This window comes from Oncorhynchus mykiss, chromosome 8, assembly GCF_057628025.1.
Source record: "Oncorhynchus mykiss isolate SJ-2025 chromosome 8, ASM5762802v1, whole genome shotgun sequence".
In the NCBI taxonomy this organism is placed as follows: domain Eukaryota; kingdom Metazoa; phylum Chordata; class Actinopteri; order Salmoniformes; family Salmonidae; genus Oncorhynchus; species Oncorhynchus mykiss.
In genome coordinates this window covers 90,196,956-90,214,694 of record NC_143029.1, presented here as the reverse complement: position 1 = coordinate 90,214,694, position 17,739 = coordinate 90,196,956, and the positions used below count along the sequence as shown (strand labels likewise).

The following is a 17,739-nucleotide window of genomic DNA, read 5'->3' as shown; positions in this document are numbered from 1 at the left end:
CTCTGTCCGTCTGAACTGTCTCTCCTTGTGTCTCCATCTCGCCATTCTCCAGAACAAGAACACCCACTTCAACCAGGCCATCCACGAGGAGCAGGAAGCCATCTTGGAACTGCGCGTTCAGCTCCGCCTCCTCCAGACCCACAAGCTACAGCAGCAGGAGCTGACAGCCCCACCTTCAGCAGAACAGGCTCCGCCCATACAGCCCAGCCCCGAGGCGAGGAGTGAGGAGCAGACCAAACGTTCCGTAGCTGCCATGGTTTCCCCTGCAGCGGCAGAGCCAGTGGTGGCGGTCGAAGCTAAGAACGGGAAAGCTACCACCGCCAAGGATCCCCCTAAACCTTCCCCTAGTAAAGATAGGAGGGAGACCAACCTGTGAGCTCCTCTCCAGCTCTACACATCCCTCTCCCTGGTCTCTATCCATCTCTCCCTGGCCTCTATCCGTCTGGTCTCTATTCATCTCTCCCTGGTCTCTATTCATCTGGTCTCTCTATTCATCTCTCCCTGGTCTCTATCCATCTGGTCTCTATTCATCTGGTCTCTATTCATCTCTCCCTGGTCTCTATTCATCTCTCCCTGGTCTCTATCCATCTGGTCTCTATTCATCTGGTCTCTATTCATCTCTCCCTGGCCTCTATCCATCTGGTCTCTATTCATCTCTCCCTGGTCTCTATGCATCTCTCCCTGGTCTCTATGCATCTCTCCCTGGTCTCTATGCATCTCTCCCTGGTCTCTATTCATCTCTCCCTCTCTCCCTGGACTCTATTCATCCCTCTCCCCCTCTTTCCCTGGGATCCATCCATCTCTCCCCTTCTCCCTGGCCAAACGAGGAGGAGGTAGGAGAGGAGGAGGTAGGAGAGGAGGAGTGAGGTTACTAATGAAGGACGAGGTAGGCTCCAGGTCCTATATTCACAAAGCGTCTCACAGTAGGAGTGCTGATCTCGGATCAGATCCTCTCTGTCCATGTAGTTCTTATTCACTACAATCTAAAAGGCTACACTGATCCTAGATCAGCACTCCTACTCAGTTGCTTTATGAATACAGACCTATAAATGATAGAAAAGCATCTTAGATGACAGCTTTTTAATATGGCCCATGCTAAACAACATTAAAAACAACTCCACTTAATGCTTGTCTTTACCAATCCTGTACCAGTCCTGTACCAATCCTGTACCAGTCCTGTACCAATCCTGCACCAATCCTGCACCAATCCTGCACCAGTCCTGTACCAATCCTGTACCAGTCCTGTACCAATCCTGCACCAATCCTGTACCAATCCTGTACCAATCCTGTACCAATCCTGCACCAATCCTGTACCAATCCTGTACCAATCCTGTACCAGTCCTGTACCAATCCTGCACCAATCCTGTACCAATCCTGTACCAGTCCTGTACCAATCCTGTACCAGTCCTGTACCAATCCTGCACCAATCCTGTACCAATCCTGTACCAATCCTGTACCAGTCCTGTACCAATCCTGTACCAGTCCTGCACCAATCCTGTACCAATCCTGTACCAGTCCTGCACCAATCATGGATGGAATGGATCCTCTGTGCCATAATAACTGAGAGAGAGAGACGGGTCTGTTGGGTCGATAGAAACACTAAAGACAACATTAAAGAGAGATGGCAAACATTTTTTTTACCACTTCATCTTCATCATCTTCATCACCACCTCAACATCAACGTGTGAGAAAATGGCGCGTTTCTATTTTTGTTGTTGTTGTTGTTGTTGTAATAAACAATATAATTACGAGCGTTGCCAATGACATGCAATGGCTCCTCCATAATTGTTTAAAGTCACGTGACGCACACTGATGATGTCATTGGAAACACTTGGTCTTCTTCTTTTTTTACTACAAAACATAGAAATGCTTCATTTACACACATGTTGGTGTTGGTGCTGCACCATGAATATAAAATATAAATATTTGGAAACATTAATACATTTTATTATTTTATTTATTTATATTTTTTTTATTTAACTGACTTGCCTAGTTAAATAAAGGTTAAGAACAAATTCTTATTTACAATGACGGCCTAGGAACGGTGGGTTAACTGCCTTGTTCAGGGGCAGAACGACAGATTTGTTTGTACCTTGTCAGCTCGGAGGATTCGATCTTGCAACCTTCCGGTTACTGTGGCCCAACGCTCTAAACCACTAGGCTACCCTGCCGATTAGTCTATCTATCTATTATATATTTACATAATACTCTGGTAGATATTGGTGATTGGTCTTTCTATATATTTACATAATACGCTGGTAGATATTGGGAGAAGAAGTCTAATCCTTGCTAATATAAAATGTTTAAATGTACCTACCTGATGCCATTTATTCAGTAATATGATATATAGTAGATGATGGTAAGCTGAAGAAGCAGCACGGACATGTCAACTTCACTGAGCACTGCTGTGCCTGTTAATACAAACCTTTTGAATGATCTACAGAACACATTTCAGAACCCAAAGAGATAAGCGTTACGAAATGCTTATGAATGTTTTATGGATGGGTTATGAATGTGTTATGAAGTCCTTATGTAGGTACCCTTCAAGTAAAATGTTGCCTGCCTTTTTCCATATTCATAATTACATCTCTTATTGACAGAGGGTCAGAAGGACTGGGTTGTGTTCATTTGGGCACCAAACGGAAGAAAACAAATTGAAAACGGGGTGGCACTAACTTAACTTGTTCAATGAGAAATGCACTTTTTTTTTCTCTTTCCGTTGCAAAACATTTTTTTTTAAAACAACGTTTTTTTTCTTTCATTCTCTGCCCTAATAAACAAGAGCTTGTTATAAGTGGGCGCAAGTCAACATTATAAGTCAGTCATTACAGAATACATAGTCTATGACCATTGGAACAATGGAAACACGCTACTTTACCTGTCGGTGTCAATTTGTGATGGGTGAAAGCGAAGGACATCAAGACGGCACAGCAGGATGTGCATGTACATTATTGTAAAATGTAAAACATACTGTATTTTCAACTCTTATGTTGTTTTTCGGCATTTCTGTTGTTTTTGTTTGACGTAAGTAATGATCTGAATTAACTGAAGGAAGTGTGACCGCGCTCTGTTCTACAGCGTTGGAACTTGTTGGTCTGAGAAAATCCTGTTGCCGGGGGAAATGTGATTTTACAAATGTTATCGTTTATTAACGGATCTGTCACGATTGAAATGGATATGACTCGTCACTGTGGTTTCATCTTCGCCATAAGGTTATTTTCATATTGTTAAAAGGCTTTCGTAGCTTCCCATGCCAGTTGAAAAATAAAGGTGTAGAACTGAACGTTATGCTTCCTTATTGGTCATCTTTTATTTCTTTATATATAAATATATATATATATATATAAATGTATATATAAAACACCAGTAAAACTACCCCAAGGTTGTCGTGTTAATCAATGAATGAATCAAATTTGGATTTATATAGCTGTTTTAACATTTGTCAGGAAGTGTTATAGAGAAGCTGACCTTGACCCCATAATTGCAATGTGTATCTCAGAGGGTATAAGAAACCTGGAGATGAACCAGATTTGAGGAAAAGCATATTCTCTTCTGGCTTCAGCCGTGTGCATCATAGCTCTGTCTATTCAAAACTTATTGATAGGTCATATTGGGAACTTCTGAACAAACTCTGAATATTGCTATGGCAAAAAGTCTCCTCATCCAACTCCAGTCCATTCTCACAGGCTACATTAATAATTGCCATACCTGGAATTAACCGTAACATGTCGCGGTTATATTTTCCACTGTGTGTCCTCTTCACTCGCACACCACCTCTCTTTTCTCACCATATTCACTCCTGTTTTGGGGGACCGCTAATCTAGAGTTTAAAATAAACAGTTAGTTTATTCTCTGGGACTATTTTTTTCTTTATCTCCTTGTCTTTTTCAGTTCTCTTCTCTTTTGAACGTAACAGTAACGGAAGAGGTCACGCCGTGACGTGACATTGATCGTTTCGGGAGGTTCGCTTCAGCTGATCCCGTTACATTTAGAAAGATGGCCAGTAGTCCTGCTTAGGGGCTGAAGTTCTTTCTCTTATCTAAAGGCAAAATACGTTGTAAGCAAACGTGGAGAGACGTGGAGGCGTTGAAAAGAAACGGAAGAAGTATGCCTAGATTGCCATAACTCTTTAAAATGGCCATACGGGAATTAAAAGTGTGTCTTCTGGGAGTAAGTGAAATAAGTTATTGGGTGGTTGATTCTCTTTGGAAATTCCTTCTGTCTGTCTGCGGTCCGGTTGTATCTCTTTATACTGGGAACACGACCGTTTGAATGTCTGTCTGTCTTGCTAGAATTCGACCTCGTATAGAAACTGCATCTTTATCTCATATTGTCGAAGAATCGTTGTACATCGGAGACATTTCTTTAGTAAAATAATGTGGAGTCGCCGCCACATAACCTAATCATAACCTTTCCCCTGACCTTGATAGGCCTTTTACAAATCCCTTGTTGTATTATGTTGTTGTTGTTGTTTATTGTACTGCGGTGTTGTTGTCCTGGTCCATTGAGAGATTTCCCTTACGGTGCATTTTGTTTTGGCATGGCTCTTCTGACCCATACCAACCGTTCCGCCACCACCCGGTTACAGATTTTATAAAGTAACCATTCGGTCCTACAGATACAGTATGTATGTATCCTTGGTTAGCACGAGATACACAAACAACAACAACAGGCTACTAGGATGCTTTAGCCAATAGCGTTGTGTATCTTCTCGAGTCTTTTGTACAGACCGAGAAACCCCGATATAGCATTTCACCAATTTCTTATTTCTTTCTTTCGGTAGGATACAGGAGTGGGCAAGTCTAGTATTGTATGTCGTTTTGTACAAGACCATTTCGACCACAACGTCAGTCCAACGATAGGGTAAGTTGTCAGAGCGTTAATACCTTTATTTTATTCAATAGGCAGCAACAAGTGTGTAATTAGCTTCCTGTCTGTCCTGTTCTGGAGACCTTTTCAGGATTATCAAGTTAATTACACGAAAATCTAAAATAAAACCAAAGTCTCAAACTCTGTCTTATGTCCAGGGAAGGAAATGAAATGAGTAATTATGTGTCAGAAGGATTTTCTTGGAAATAAGGGCTTTATATTAAAATCCAGCTTTCTCTGTCTGATTCTCTGTCTGATTCTCTGTCTGATTCTCTGTCTGATTCTCTGTCTGATTCTCTGTCTGATTCTCTATCTGATTCTCTGTCTGATTCTCTGTCTGATTCTCTATCTGATTCTCTGTCTGATTCTCTGTCTGATTCTCTATCTGATTCTCTGTCTGATTCTCTGTCTGATTCTCTATCTGATTCTCTGTCTGATTCTCTGTCTGATTCTCTGTCTGATTCTCTGTCTGATTCTCTATCTGATTCTCTGTCTGATTCTCTATCTGATTCGGTATCTCATGATAAGCTTTGGTGGTTACTGAGTCTAAAACATTCATCATCCCTCGAGGGGAAAAATAAAGTTATTCTTCTATTCTGTTTTGTCCTTCTCTGTCCTGCTCTGACCTGTCCTGTTCTGCTCTGTCCTGTTCTGACCTGACCTGTCCTGTTCTGCTCTGTCCTGTTCTACTCTGACCTGACCTGTCCTGTTCTGCTCTGACCTGTCCTGTCCTGTTCTGCTCTGTCCTGACCTGTCCTGTCCTGCTCTGACCTGACCTGTCCTGTCCTGTTCTGACCTGACCTGTCCTGTCCTGTCCTGTTCTGCTCTGTCCTGTTCTGCTCTGTCCTGTTCTGCTCTGACCTGACCTGTCCTGTTCTGCTCTGACCTGTCCTGTCCTGACCTGTCCTGTTCTGCTCTGTTCTGCTCTGTCCTGTCCTGCTCTGTCCTGTCCTGCTCTGTCCTGTTCTGCTCTGTCCTGTTCTGTCCTGTCCTGCTCTGACCGGTCCTTCTCTGACCGGTCCTGCTCTGACCTGTCCTGCTCTGACCTGTCCTGCTCTGACGGGTCCTTCTTGTTCTTGACCTATTCTGTCATCAACAGTTAACACTATCCTATCATCCTCGACCGTTGTCTTAATGATTAAGACTATGCTAGGCCTAATGTTCTGTGACACTTGCAGGGCATCGTTTTTAACCAAGACGGTCCCGTGTGGACACGAACTACACAAGTTCCTCATCTGGGACACAGCGGGACAGGAAAGGGTGGGTACATCCTCTTTCTCCTTTTCCTCATCATTTATCTGTTCCACATTCTCACTCAGTGAAAGGCTGCTGATTGGAGGATGGCTTGTAATAATGAATGGAATGACATAAATTGAATGATATTTTAAACAGCATGACTCCCATTCCATTGACTCCCATTCCATTGACTCCCATTCCATTGACTCCATTCCATTGACTCCATTCCATTGACTCCATTCCATTGACTTCCATTCCATTGACTCCATTCCATTGACTCCCATTCCATTGACTCCATTCCATTGACTCCCATTCCATTGACTTCCATTCCATTGACTCCCATTCCATTGACTCCCATTTCATTGACTCCATTCCATTGACTCCATTCCATTGACTCCATTCCATTGACTCCATTCCATTGACTCCCATTCCATTGACTCCATTCCATTGACTCCCATTCCATTGACTTCCATTCCATTGACTCCCATTCCATTGACTCCCATTCCATTGACTCCATTCCATTGACTCCCATTCCATTGACTCCCATTCCATTGACTCCCATTCCATTGACTCCATTCCATTGACTCCATTCCATTGACTCCATTCCATTGACTTCCATTCCATTGACTCCATTCCATTGACTCCCATTCCATTGACTCCCATTCCATTGACTCCATTCCATTGACTCCATTCCATTGACTCCCATTCCATTGACTCCCATTCCATTGACTCCCATTCCATTGACTCCATTCCATTGACTCCATTCCATTGACTCCATTTCATTGACTCCCATTCCATTGACTTCCATTCCATTGACTCCCATTCCATTGACTCCCATTCCATTGACTCCCATTCCATTGACTCCCATTCCATTGACTTCCATTCCATTGACTCCCATTCCATTGACTACCATTCCATTGACTCCCATTCCATTGACTCCATTCCATTGATACCATTCCATTGACTTCCATTGATACCATTGACACCATTCCATTGACTTCCATTGATACCATTGACTCCATTCCATTGACTTCCATTCCATTGACTTCCATTCCATTGACTACCATTCCATTGACTACCATTCCATTGACTCCATTCCATTGACACCATTCCATTGACTTCCATTGATACCATTGACTCCATTCCATTGACTTCCATTGATACCATTGACTCCATTCCATTGACTCCATTCCATTGACACCATTCCATTGACTCCATTCCAGCCATTATTATGAGGCGTCCTCCCATGGGTCCCAAAATAGGACCCAACTCATTCTGGGAGATTAGAAAAACCTGTTCACCTTGTTTTCATTTTATCTAGTCAACAAGAAAATAATGTCCAAAATCAGTTTCACAGCTCGCCGGGAGGTAAAGGCTGATTCATGGAGACTGGAAGGGTCAGAAACGGGCAACTAATCACTATTTGATTTGTCCATTGGACCGAGATTTAGTTGAACGTTGTCGTCTTGTCTCGCGTTGCCATAGCCACACTTCCTGGATGCCGATGGTGTCTGTCCAATCACTGCTCAGGTGGCTTACACAATATTTTCTTGCCTGTGTAACATATCGTCTCGTCGTCATGAGAAGAATTCCTATTCTCAGAGAAGATGTGATTTTGTCATTCTGGGACACACCATGGGTCAGAGTTCAAGGTTCATAGTATTGTTGTGGCGTGATGACTCACAGGGGTGGGGTGTAAATGGAAAAGTGTGTGTGTGTGTGTGTGTGTGTGTGTGTGTGTGTGTGTGTGTGTGTAAATATGTGTAGGATGGGCAATATGCTGACCAGAATGCCTCATCATTACGTCCTTAACACATGGGGGGAAAAATAGCTCACAGTTGTATTGTTTTGCTATACTGTAGCTGGTATCTCATCTCTTTCTCCAAATGTATATTATTTCCTATTTTTATTTAAACTTGAATATTTTTTGTTATTTTTTTTTTTTAAACCCTAAAGCTGAACTAGTTAGTTAAACATGGTTTAAACCCAGTAATTCAGTCATATGAACTGCAACTTCCCCTTGTTCATAGCTAACTTCCTGTATGTTTGTGTTCCAGTTCCACTCGCTGGCTCCCATGTACTACCGAGGCTCTGCCGCCGCTGTCATTGTCTATGACATCACCAAACTGGTGAGGAACCCGATCAATATTCTGTGTGGATTCCAGACGAGAGACATTACAGTGTGGCCTATTTGTGTTGTCTTGCCAACTCCTGTGGTCATTGTCATGCCAAACAGATCTGAGACCAGGGACTGTATTCAGAAAGAGTCTCACAGTAGGTTATCTAGGATCAGTTTTATAATATATAATAACATTTAAGATTTTATATTGGGCAGGTGGGGGACCTGATTCTAGATCAGCACTTCTACTTTATGAATACGGGCCCAGGCTAGAGAAAGGAGGCTTTGGGGGTAAAAAGCTACGTTTGACAAATCAGTCCTGTAGTAAAGTGTAACCTGGCCATTGGTCTGTTCTGCCTGCCCTGTTCTGCCTGTCTGCCCTGTTCTGTCTGCCCTGTTCTGCCTGTCTGCCCTGTTCTGTCTGCCCTGTTCTGCCTGTCTGCCCTGTTCTGTCTGCCCTGTTCTGCCTGTCTGCCCTGTTCTGTCTGCCCTGTTCTGCCTGTCTGCCCTGTTCTGCCTGTCTGCCCTGTTCTGCCTGTCTGCCCTGTTCTGTCTGCCCTGTTCTGCCTGTCTGCCCTGTTCTGCCTGTCTGCCCTGTTCTGTCTGCTCTGTTCTACCTGTCTGTCTGCCCTGTTCTGTTCTACCTGTCTGTCTGCCCTGTTCTGTTCTACCTGTCTGTCTGCCCTGTTCTGTTCTGTCTGCTCTGTTCTACCTGTCTGTCTGCCCTGCTCTGTTCTACCTGTCTGTCTGCCCTGCTCTGTTCTACCTGTCTGTCTGCCCTGTTCTGTTCTACCTGTCTGTCTGCCCTGTTCTGTTCTACCTGTCTGTCTGCCCTGTTCTGTTCTACCTGTCTGTCTGCCCTGTTCTGTTCTACCTGTCAGGACTCTTTCCAGACACTGAAGAAATGGGTGAAGGAGTTGAAGGAGCACGGTCCTGAGGACATCATTGTAGCCTTGGCAGGGAACAAGAAAGATTTGGGGGACATCAGGTATCATCAGCCCTTCACCACTTCTGTCGAACTGTGTTTTAAAGGCTAACGTTGTCATGGAAACCCTGTTGATTTTGTCGCCATGGTGTTGTGTGTTACTATTGTTGGGACTCTGCAATAGAACTCTGCTCTGTAGGCCATAACAACCATTTGATTGACAGGACCTCGATGTCCACCTTTGTTACATTTATGCCTAGGAAGTATTAGCCTAGGTACCAGTCTCAAGCTAAGGAGGTGTAGTAAGTTGACAACAATGGTTTAATTTTGTTGACTTAACAACTAAAATACTATTCTGAGTTGACATTCACACAAGGGTGTAACCTCACCACCACCACCTTAAAGTCTGTTCTGGAAGCCCTGTTGATGAGTCACCACCAGGTTAAAGGCTGTTATGGAAGCCCTGTTGATGAGTCACCACCAGGTTAAAGGCTGTTCTGGAAGCCCTGTTGATGAGTCACCACCACCAGGTTAAAGGCTGTTATGGAAGCCCTGTTGATGAGTCACCACCACGTTAAAGGCTGTTATGGAAGCCCTGTTGATGAGTCACCACCACCACGTTAAAGGCTGTTATGGAAGCCCTGTTGATGAGTCACCACCAGGTTAAAGGCTGTTCTGGAAGCCCTGTTGATGAGTCACCACCAGGTTAAAGGCTGTTATGGAAGCCCTGTTGATGAGTTACCACCAGGTTAAAGGCTGTTATGGAAGCCCTGTTGATGAGTCACCACCAGGTTAAAGGCTGTTCTGGAAGCCCTGTTGATGAGTCACCACCATGTTAAAGGCTGTTATGGAAGCCCTGTTGATGAGTCACCACCAGGTTAAAGGCTGTTCTGGAAGCCCTGTTGATGAGTCACCACCAGGTTAAAGGCTGTTCTGGAAGCCCTGTTGATGAGTCACCACCAGGTTAAAGGCTGTTATGGAAGCCCTGTTGATGAGTTACCACCAGGTTAAAGGCTGTTATGGAAGCCCTGTTGATGAGTCACCACCACCACGTTAAAGGCTGTTATGGAAGCCCTGTTGATGAGTCACCACCAGGTTAAAGGCTGTTATGGAAGCCCTGTTGATGAGTCACCACCACCAGGTTAAAGGCTGTTATGGAAGCCCTGTTGATGAGTCACCACCAGGTTAAAGGATGTTATGGAAGCCCTGTTGATGAGTCACCACCAGGTTAAAGGCTGTTATGGAAGCTCTGTTGATGAGTCACCACCAGGTTAAAGGCTGTTTGTTATGGAAGCCCTGTTGATGAGTCACCACCAGGTTAAAGGCTGTTTGTTATGGAAGCCCTGTTGATGAGTCACCACCAGGTTAAAGGCTGTTATGGAAGCCCTGTTGATGAGTCACCACCAGGTTAAAGGCTGTTATGGAAGCCCTGTTGATGAGTCACCACCACCACGTTAAAGGCTGTTCTGGAAGCCCTGTTGATGAGTCACCACCAGGTTAAAGGCTGTTTGTTATGGAAGCCCTGTTGATGAGTCACCACCAGGTTAAAGGCTGTTATGGAAGCCCTGTTGATGAGTCACCACCAGGTTAAAGGCTGTTATGGAAGCCCTGTTGATGAGTCACCACCAGGTTAAAGGCTGTTATGGAAGCCCTGTTGATGAGTCACCACCACCACGTTAAAGGCTGTTCTGGAAGCCCTGTTGATGAGTCACCACCAGGTTAAAGGCTGTTTGTTATGGAAGCCCTGTTGATGAGTCACCACCAGGTTAAAGGCTGTTATGGAAGCCCTGTTGATGAGTCACCACCAGGTTAAAGGCTGTTATGGAAGCCCTGTTGATGAGTCACCACCACCACCACGTTAAAGGCTGTTCTGGAAGCCCTGTTGATGAGTCACCACCAGGTTAAAGGCTGTTTGTTATGGAAGCCCTGTTGATGAGTCACCACCAGGTTAAAGGCTGTTATGGAAGCCCTGTTGATGAGTCACCACCAGGTTAAAGGCTGTTTGTTATGGAAGCCCTGTTGATGAGTCACCACCAGGTTAAAGGCAGTTATGGAAGCCCTGTTGATGAGTCACCACCAGGTTAAAGGCTGTTATGGAAGCCCTGTTGATGAGTCACCACCAGGTTAAAGGCAGTTATGGAAGCCCTGTTGATGAGTCACCACCAGGTTAAAGGCTGTTATGGAAGCCCTGTTGATGAGTCACCACCACCAGGTTAAAGGCTGTTCTGGAAGCCCTGTTGATGAGTCAACCCAAGCTGTAGTTTACACTATCTCTTTTAACAGGGAAGTTCCTATGAAGGAAGCTAAGGACTTTGCTGAGTCAATTGCAGCAATCTTCATGGAGACCAGCGCCAGAAACGCTGTCAATGTGGAGGAGCTCTTTCAGAAGATCAGTAAGTGTTTTAGTTTAGAGTTTATGTTGGCGAGGTGGTTCGTTCCACACGACCACATCAAACACTGTTTAGATTGTTTTATCAGGAATTGTTATGCAATATGTTCCATGGGTCGGCTGGTTAGAGCAGTTGGGCTAATAACCGAAAGGTTGCCAGATCGAATTCCCGAACTGACGAGGTAAAAAATCTGTCGTTCTGCCCCTGAACAAGGCAGTTAACCCACTGTTCCCCTGAACAAGGCAGTAACCCACTGTTCCCCTGAACAAGGCAGTTAACCCACTGTTCCGCCCCTGAACAAGGCAGTTAACCCACTGTTCCCCTGAACAAGGCAGTTAACCCACTGTTCCCCTGAACAAGGCAGTTAACCCCACTGTTCCTAGGCCGTCATTGTAAATAAGATTTTGTTCTTAACTGACTTGCCCAGTTAAATAAAGGTTACATATGAAATAAAAAGTCACTAAACTAAAGCATCCCTTGTGAATGTCTTTTGATGTGTGTTTGTTGTAGACACTATCGCATTCCATTCAACCTCGTCAGACAGAGTAGCACCGTTCAGTACAGTGCCTGTTAGCATCTCTGTTAGGGACAAATCTGAACTTCCACTTCATTCAGTACGGTGCCTGTTAGCATCTCTGTTAGGGACAAATCTGAACTTCCACTTCATTCAGTACGGTGTCTGTTAGCATCTCTGTTAGGGACAAATCTGAACTTCCACTTCATTCAGTACGGTGTCTGTTAGCATCTCTGTTAGGGACAAATCTGAACTTCCACTTCATTCAGTACGGTGTCTGTTAGCATCTCTGTTAGGGACAAATCTGAACTTCCACTTCATTCAGTACGGTGCCTGTTAGCATCTCTGTTAGGGACAAATCTGAACTTCCACTTCATTCAGTACGGTGCCTGTTAGCATCTCTGTTAGGGACAAATCTGAACTTCCACTTCATTCAGTACGGTGTCTGTTAGCATCTCTGTTAGGGACAAATCTGAACTTCCACTTCATTCAGTACGGTGTCTGTTAGCATCTCTGTTAGGGACAAATCTGAACTTCCACTTCATTCAGTACGGTGTCTGTTAGCATCTCTCTCAGGGACAAATCTGAACTTCCACTTCATTCAGTACGGTGTCTGTTAGCATCTCTGTTAGGGACAAATCTGAACTTCCACTTCATTCAGTACGGTGTCTGTTAGCATCTCTGTTAGGGACAAATCTGAACTTCTACTTCATTCAGATTTTCACTTACAGTGAAAGTTAAGATTCACCACTTAAAGGGATAGTGTGAGATCTTGGCAATTAAGCCCTTTTTTTCTACATACCCACAGTCAAATGAACTCACGGATACCATTTGTATGTCTCTGCGTGCCGTTTGAAAGGAAGGTATCTCCTGGAGCCATTGCTTACGCTAGTTACTCCAGAAACGACCTTCAAAACTGCACCTTCAAAACTTATCCTGTGTTGTGTTTCAGGTAAACAGATTCCGCCTCTGGAGAATCCAGACGTTGACAGCAACGAGTCCTTCAAGATAACCCGGCGTCCATCTAACAAACTCTGCTGCTAGTAAGACTACTGCTGAGTCCCAAATATAGACCTCGAGCACCCTACCCTCGCCTAGACCGTAGCACCCTAACACAGAGTCACTGCTCTCGATTGGACAGGTGAATGATCCACCTATCTAGCTTATCTGACGTCAACTTGGAGATATCACCACGTTTCCTCTTGGATCTACATGAAGGTTTAGGGAGTAAGGAGTCGGTTCAGAATTCAGCATCAGATTTGCCATTGAGATTATCGCTGTTCTTGGTTCCACACACACACAGCTGCGTGGATCACAGGGTCCACAATGCAACATTGTAATACACTGCTGCGTGGCTTCAACTACTCATTGTCCACCTCCACACAGTCCACCATGCATATACAGTGCATTGGTCTCAGGGGAGAGGAGGAGGACAACATGGCTTTGGCTTGTGATAGATCAGACCCTCTCACCTGTAGCATAGTAACCAGCGTGTCCAGGGCCAGAAACCACCCCTATAACCCATAGAAAGATGCAGTAACCCATATAAGGATACAGTAACCCATATAAGGATACAGTAACCCATATAAGGATACAGTAACCCATAGAAAGATGCAGTAACCCATATAAGGATACAGTAACCCATATAAGGATGCAGTAACCCATAGAAGGATACAGTAACCCATATAAGGATACAGTAACCCATATAAGGATACAGTAACCCATATAAGGATGCAGTAACCCATATAAGGATACAGTAACCCATAGAAAGATACAGTAACCCATAGAAAGATGCAGTAACCCATATAAGGATGCAGTAACCCATATAAGGATACAGTAACCCATATAAGGATACAGTAACCCATATAAGGATACAGTAACCCATATAAGGATACAGTAACCCATATAAGGATACAGTAACCCATAGAAAGATACAGTAACCCATAGAAAGATGCAGTAACCCATATAAGGATGCAGTAACCCATATAAGGATACAGTAACCCATATAAGGATACAGTAACCCATATAAGGATACAGTAACCCATATAAGGATACAGTAACCCATAGAAAGATGCAGTAACCCATAGAAGGATACAGTAGGTGGACATTTTGCCATATTGCTTATACCTATCCAATCCTCCTCTCAGATTGACTCCAGTGCCTTGGTAAGGTGTGTTGTAAGTGTCGTTTCTGGACTGGGCCTGTGTGTACAGGCCCAGGAGGGGAACCAGTTTGTCGCCCTCTAGTGTTTTTGGTTAGAGATTAACATCAGAAAATGGATCCTGAAGTTAAACACAATTTAAAGGAGAACTGCACTTCCTGATTTCGTTTTTTCATAAATTCTCATTAAGAAATGCAAGCGGCCATGACTGAAGGTAAACGAACTGTTGTCACAAAGTTGGAAGCACAGAATCGTCTAGAATGTCATTGTATGCTGTAACGTTAGGATTTCCCTTCACTGGATCTAAGGGGCCTCGAACCATGAAAAACAGACCCAGACCATTATTCCTCCTCCGCCAAACTTTACAGTTGACACTATGCATTCGGGCAGGTAGCGTTCTCCTGGCATCCGCCAAACCCAGATTTGTTCATCGGACCGGCAGATGGTGAAGCGTGATTCATCACTCCAGAGAACGTGTTTCTACTGCTCCAGAGGCCAACGGTGTCGAGCTTTACACCACTCCAGCCGACGCTTGGCATTGCGCATGGCGATCATAGGTTTCTGTGCGTCTGCAAAAAACGGGGCATGAATTGTTGCCGTGATTGTAATCCAAACCCCTCAAGGAAAGTCATGACTCAGTCATTTACCAAACTCTTGTTTTGGACGAGACTGACTTTATGACCAAAAATTATTCTATTTTAAACATTGTAGTCAATTTGGACATTTTTATAAATGAGAGATTCTGACTCATAGTGATGTCACAAAGGCTGTTTTAAAAATGGAGGGATTAGTTCTAAGGGGCAGTTGACCTTTAAAAAAAACCAATAGACACAGAGACTTTTATACATGGTAGGTGTACGCATACTGGGATATGTTTTTAATTCATATTCAGCAGCACAATAAAATAAAAACGTAACATTTTAATCCTGAAAATCAAAACATGTTAGTAGATCTCATCTCTAACGCGCTGAACATGAACATTTGGATAAATTGCACAAATATTGAATAATCTAGTTGAGTTTAATGACGTTTCATAAAATGACTAAAATACGATGCAGACTAGAGATTACGTTCTGAATTCATATGCGATATAGAGATTTACAATCCAAATTCTCATTAACCGAATATGCAGTCAACAGTTGAGCAGATCCAGTGATTGCATTGTTGCCTTGTGGCTCCGGGAATCGCGTAGATCGATAGATATCAATATCGGCAGCTACAAAGATATTCTATCGATTGCATGAATTTGGTCTCGCCAACCGTTGTCTTTTTCCCATCGAATGCTGGTATAGAATATGTATTTTGAGAATGTATAAGGTGTTCAACATGTATTTGAAGGACGAAGTAGCATGAATTCGTATACCTGAGTTGCCATGTCTTGTTTTTTGTTTGTTGCTATGTTGTAATTATCATCCATATGTTGTCATTATTATGTAATATTGACCAACTACTGAAAAAGGGCCAATATCACAATAAAATACAACTATTGACAACTATAATTGTATTTACTGATTGATCGGTGGACTAACTACTGTATCTGTGAGGTAATACAGCCTCTTCGATTCAACCACTCGGGAGGGGGATTTTAAAATCCTCTTTTTTAATCGGGATTTTAAAGTGGCACTTTTATGTCGCTAGTTCCTGCACTTTCTCATGGAAAAACAATGATACAGTATTAATGACGACATTTGATGACTACATTCCCTAACAAAGCCACACCAATGTGGTGTTGGTAATAGCTGAATTGCCGTAAAGTAGACCTAGTTAAAAGGATGTGTCGAACTGTACAACAGATGTACCTTTTGAAAGTATGAAGCTGAGTTAACAGCAACAGTCCTTGCGGATCTAAGCAGAGGATTTAATGTTTTGGATTTTTATTTTTTATTTTTTTAATAAATGTACTTTGTGGGAAGATACTATAGATGAGACAAAAAAACAACAATTTCCATATTTTTGTTTCTATTTGTATTTTGTACCATGTTGGACATTTGTCTGTGTACAGTTATACACACACAGAGGTGTTAGCTCACAATACGGAGACGTAGTATTCTGTACAAACTTGACAAATATCAAGTGTCCAAGTGTGGCATCAATAAAACTAGACTTGGACACTTCCTGGCCTGAGTTTGGCTGTAACCGTTTATAGGTACAGGCCATTCTGCAATGCAAACAAGTGCCTTTGTGTTCCCTCTGTAGACCAAATCTAATATGACATTTATTATTCATATTATTCATATTATTATTATTATTATTATTATTAATAGTTTAAATTGTTAATTTTTTTGTGTGTACTTGACTCAAGTTATTCCCTTTTCTATAACACAATAACATGTTATATATTATTAATCTGTCTGATAATAAAGTGGTATTACTTGTTTTTTTTCTCTTGGTTCTTTATCGCTTTCGTTTCTGTTGTGTTGTCGCCTGCGTAGAATGACAATTGTAAAAGGTGTTACTATCCCTCTGATCCACAAATGGACTCTTTTCCCATTCTATATATCTAGAAGTTTGGACACACCTACTCATTCCAGGTTTTAATTTATTTATTTTTGACTATTTTCTACATTGTAGAATAATAGTGAAGACATCAAAACTATGAAATAACACACATGGAATCATGTAGTAACCCCCAAAAAAAAAAAAAATCAACAAATCAAAATATATTTTATATTTGAGATTCTTCAAAGTAGCCACCCTTTGCCTTGATGACAGCTTTGCAGACTCTTGGCATTCTCTCAACCAGCTTGATGAGGTAGTCACCTGGAATGCATTTCAATTAACAGGTGTGCCTTATTAAAAGTTCATCCAGGCTGAATCACATCCGGCCGTGATTTAGAGTCTCATAGGGTGGCACACAATTGGCCCAGCATCGTCCGGGTTTGGCCGGGGTAGGCCATCATTATAAATAAGAATGTGTTCTTAACTGACTTACCTAGTTAAATGAATGTTAAATAAAAATAATAGAACAAATTAAATGTGTGGAATTTCTTTCCTTAATGTGTTTGAGCCAATCAGTTGTGTTGTGACAAGGTAGGGGTGGTATACAGAAGATAGTCCTTATTATGTCAAGAACAGCTCAAATAAGCAAAGAGAAATGACAGTCCATCATTACTTTAAGACATGAAGGTCAATCAATCCGGGGGAACTTTGAAAGTTTCTTCATGTTCAGTTGCAAAAACCATCAAGTGCTATGATGAAACTGGCTCTCGTGAGGACTGCCATCAACTGTTCAGAGGAGACTGCATAAATCAGGCCTTCATGGTCAAATTGCTGCAAAGAAACCACTACTAAAGGACACCAATAAGAAGAAGAGATTTGCTTGGGCCAAGAAACACGAGCATTGGACATTAAATTTTAGATTTTTGGTTCCAGCCTCTGTGTCATTGTGAGACGCAGAGTAGGTGAATGGATGATCTCCGCATGTGTAGTTTCCACCATGAAGCATGGAGGAGGAGGTGTGATGGTGTGGCGGTGCTTTGCTGGTGACACTGATTTAATTAGAACTCAAGGCACTCTTAACTGGCA

At 42.9% G+C, this 17,739-nt stretch overlaps 2 protein-coding genes across 3 annotated transcripts in view; both read left to right on the top strand.

Moving 5' to 3' along the window:
- ralbp1 (ralA binding protein 1) overlaps positions 1-3,284 on the top strand; it is a 29,957-nt gene extending 26,673 nt beyond the window's left edge. Inside the window, exon 13 of the mRNA XM_036986652.2 lies at positions 53-3,284. Coding sequence (XP_036842547.1) covers positions 53-376 — 324 coding nt within the window. The 3' untranslated portion in view covers positions 377-3,284. The remainder of the gene's footprint in view (positions 1-52) is intronic.
- A 420-nt stretch (positions 3,285-3,704) lies between these two features.
- Positions 3,705-16,588, top strand: LOC110530881 (ras-related protein Rab-31). Of its 2 annotated transcripts, none has more exons than XM_036986653.2 (7): positions 3,705-4,170; positions 4,784-4,863; positions 6,048-6,129; positions 8,163-8,234; positions 9,106-9,212; positions 11,433-11,542; positions 13,006-16,588. In XM_036986653.2, the coding sequence occupies exons 1-7, from the start codon at positions 4,135-4,137 to the stop codon at positions 13,095-13,097; spliced, it is 579 nt and encodes a 192-aa protein (XP_036842548.1). In that variant the 5' UTR covers positions 3,705-4,134; the 3' UTR covers positions 13,098-16,588. The 2 variants fall into 2 exon arrangements, with proteins under 2 accessions (XP_036842548.1, XP_090039073.1); XM_090182947.1 differs by having other exon boundaries at positions 3,969-4,105.
- Positions 16,589-17,739: the final 1,151 nt, after the last annotated feature.

Excerpts from the sequence above, each read along its gene's own strand:
- LOC110530881 (XM_036986653.2), top strand. The coding sequence starts at position 4,135 with ATGGCCATACGGGAATTAAAAGTGTGTCTTCTGGGA. Across the intron at positions 4,171-4,783 it reads TAAAAGTGTGTCTTCTGGGA|GATACAGGAGTGGGCAAGTC; the intron begins GTAAGTGAAATA and ends TTCTTTCGGTAG. Across the intron at positions 9,213-11,432 it reads AAAGATTTGGGGGACATCAG|GGAAGTTCCTATGAAGGAAG; the intron begins GTATCATCAGCC and ends CTCTTTTAACAG.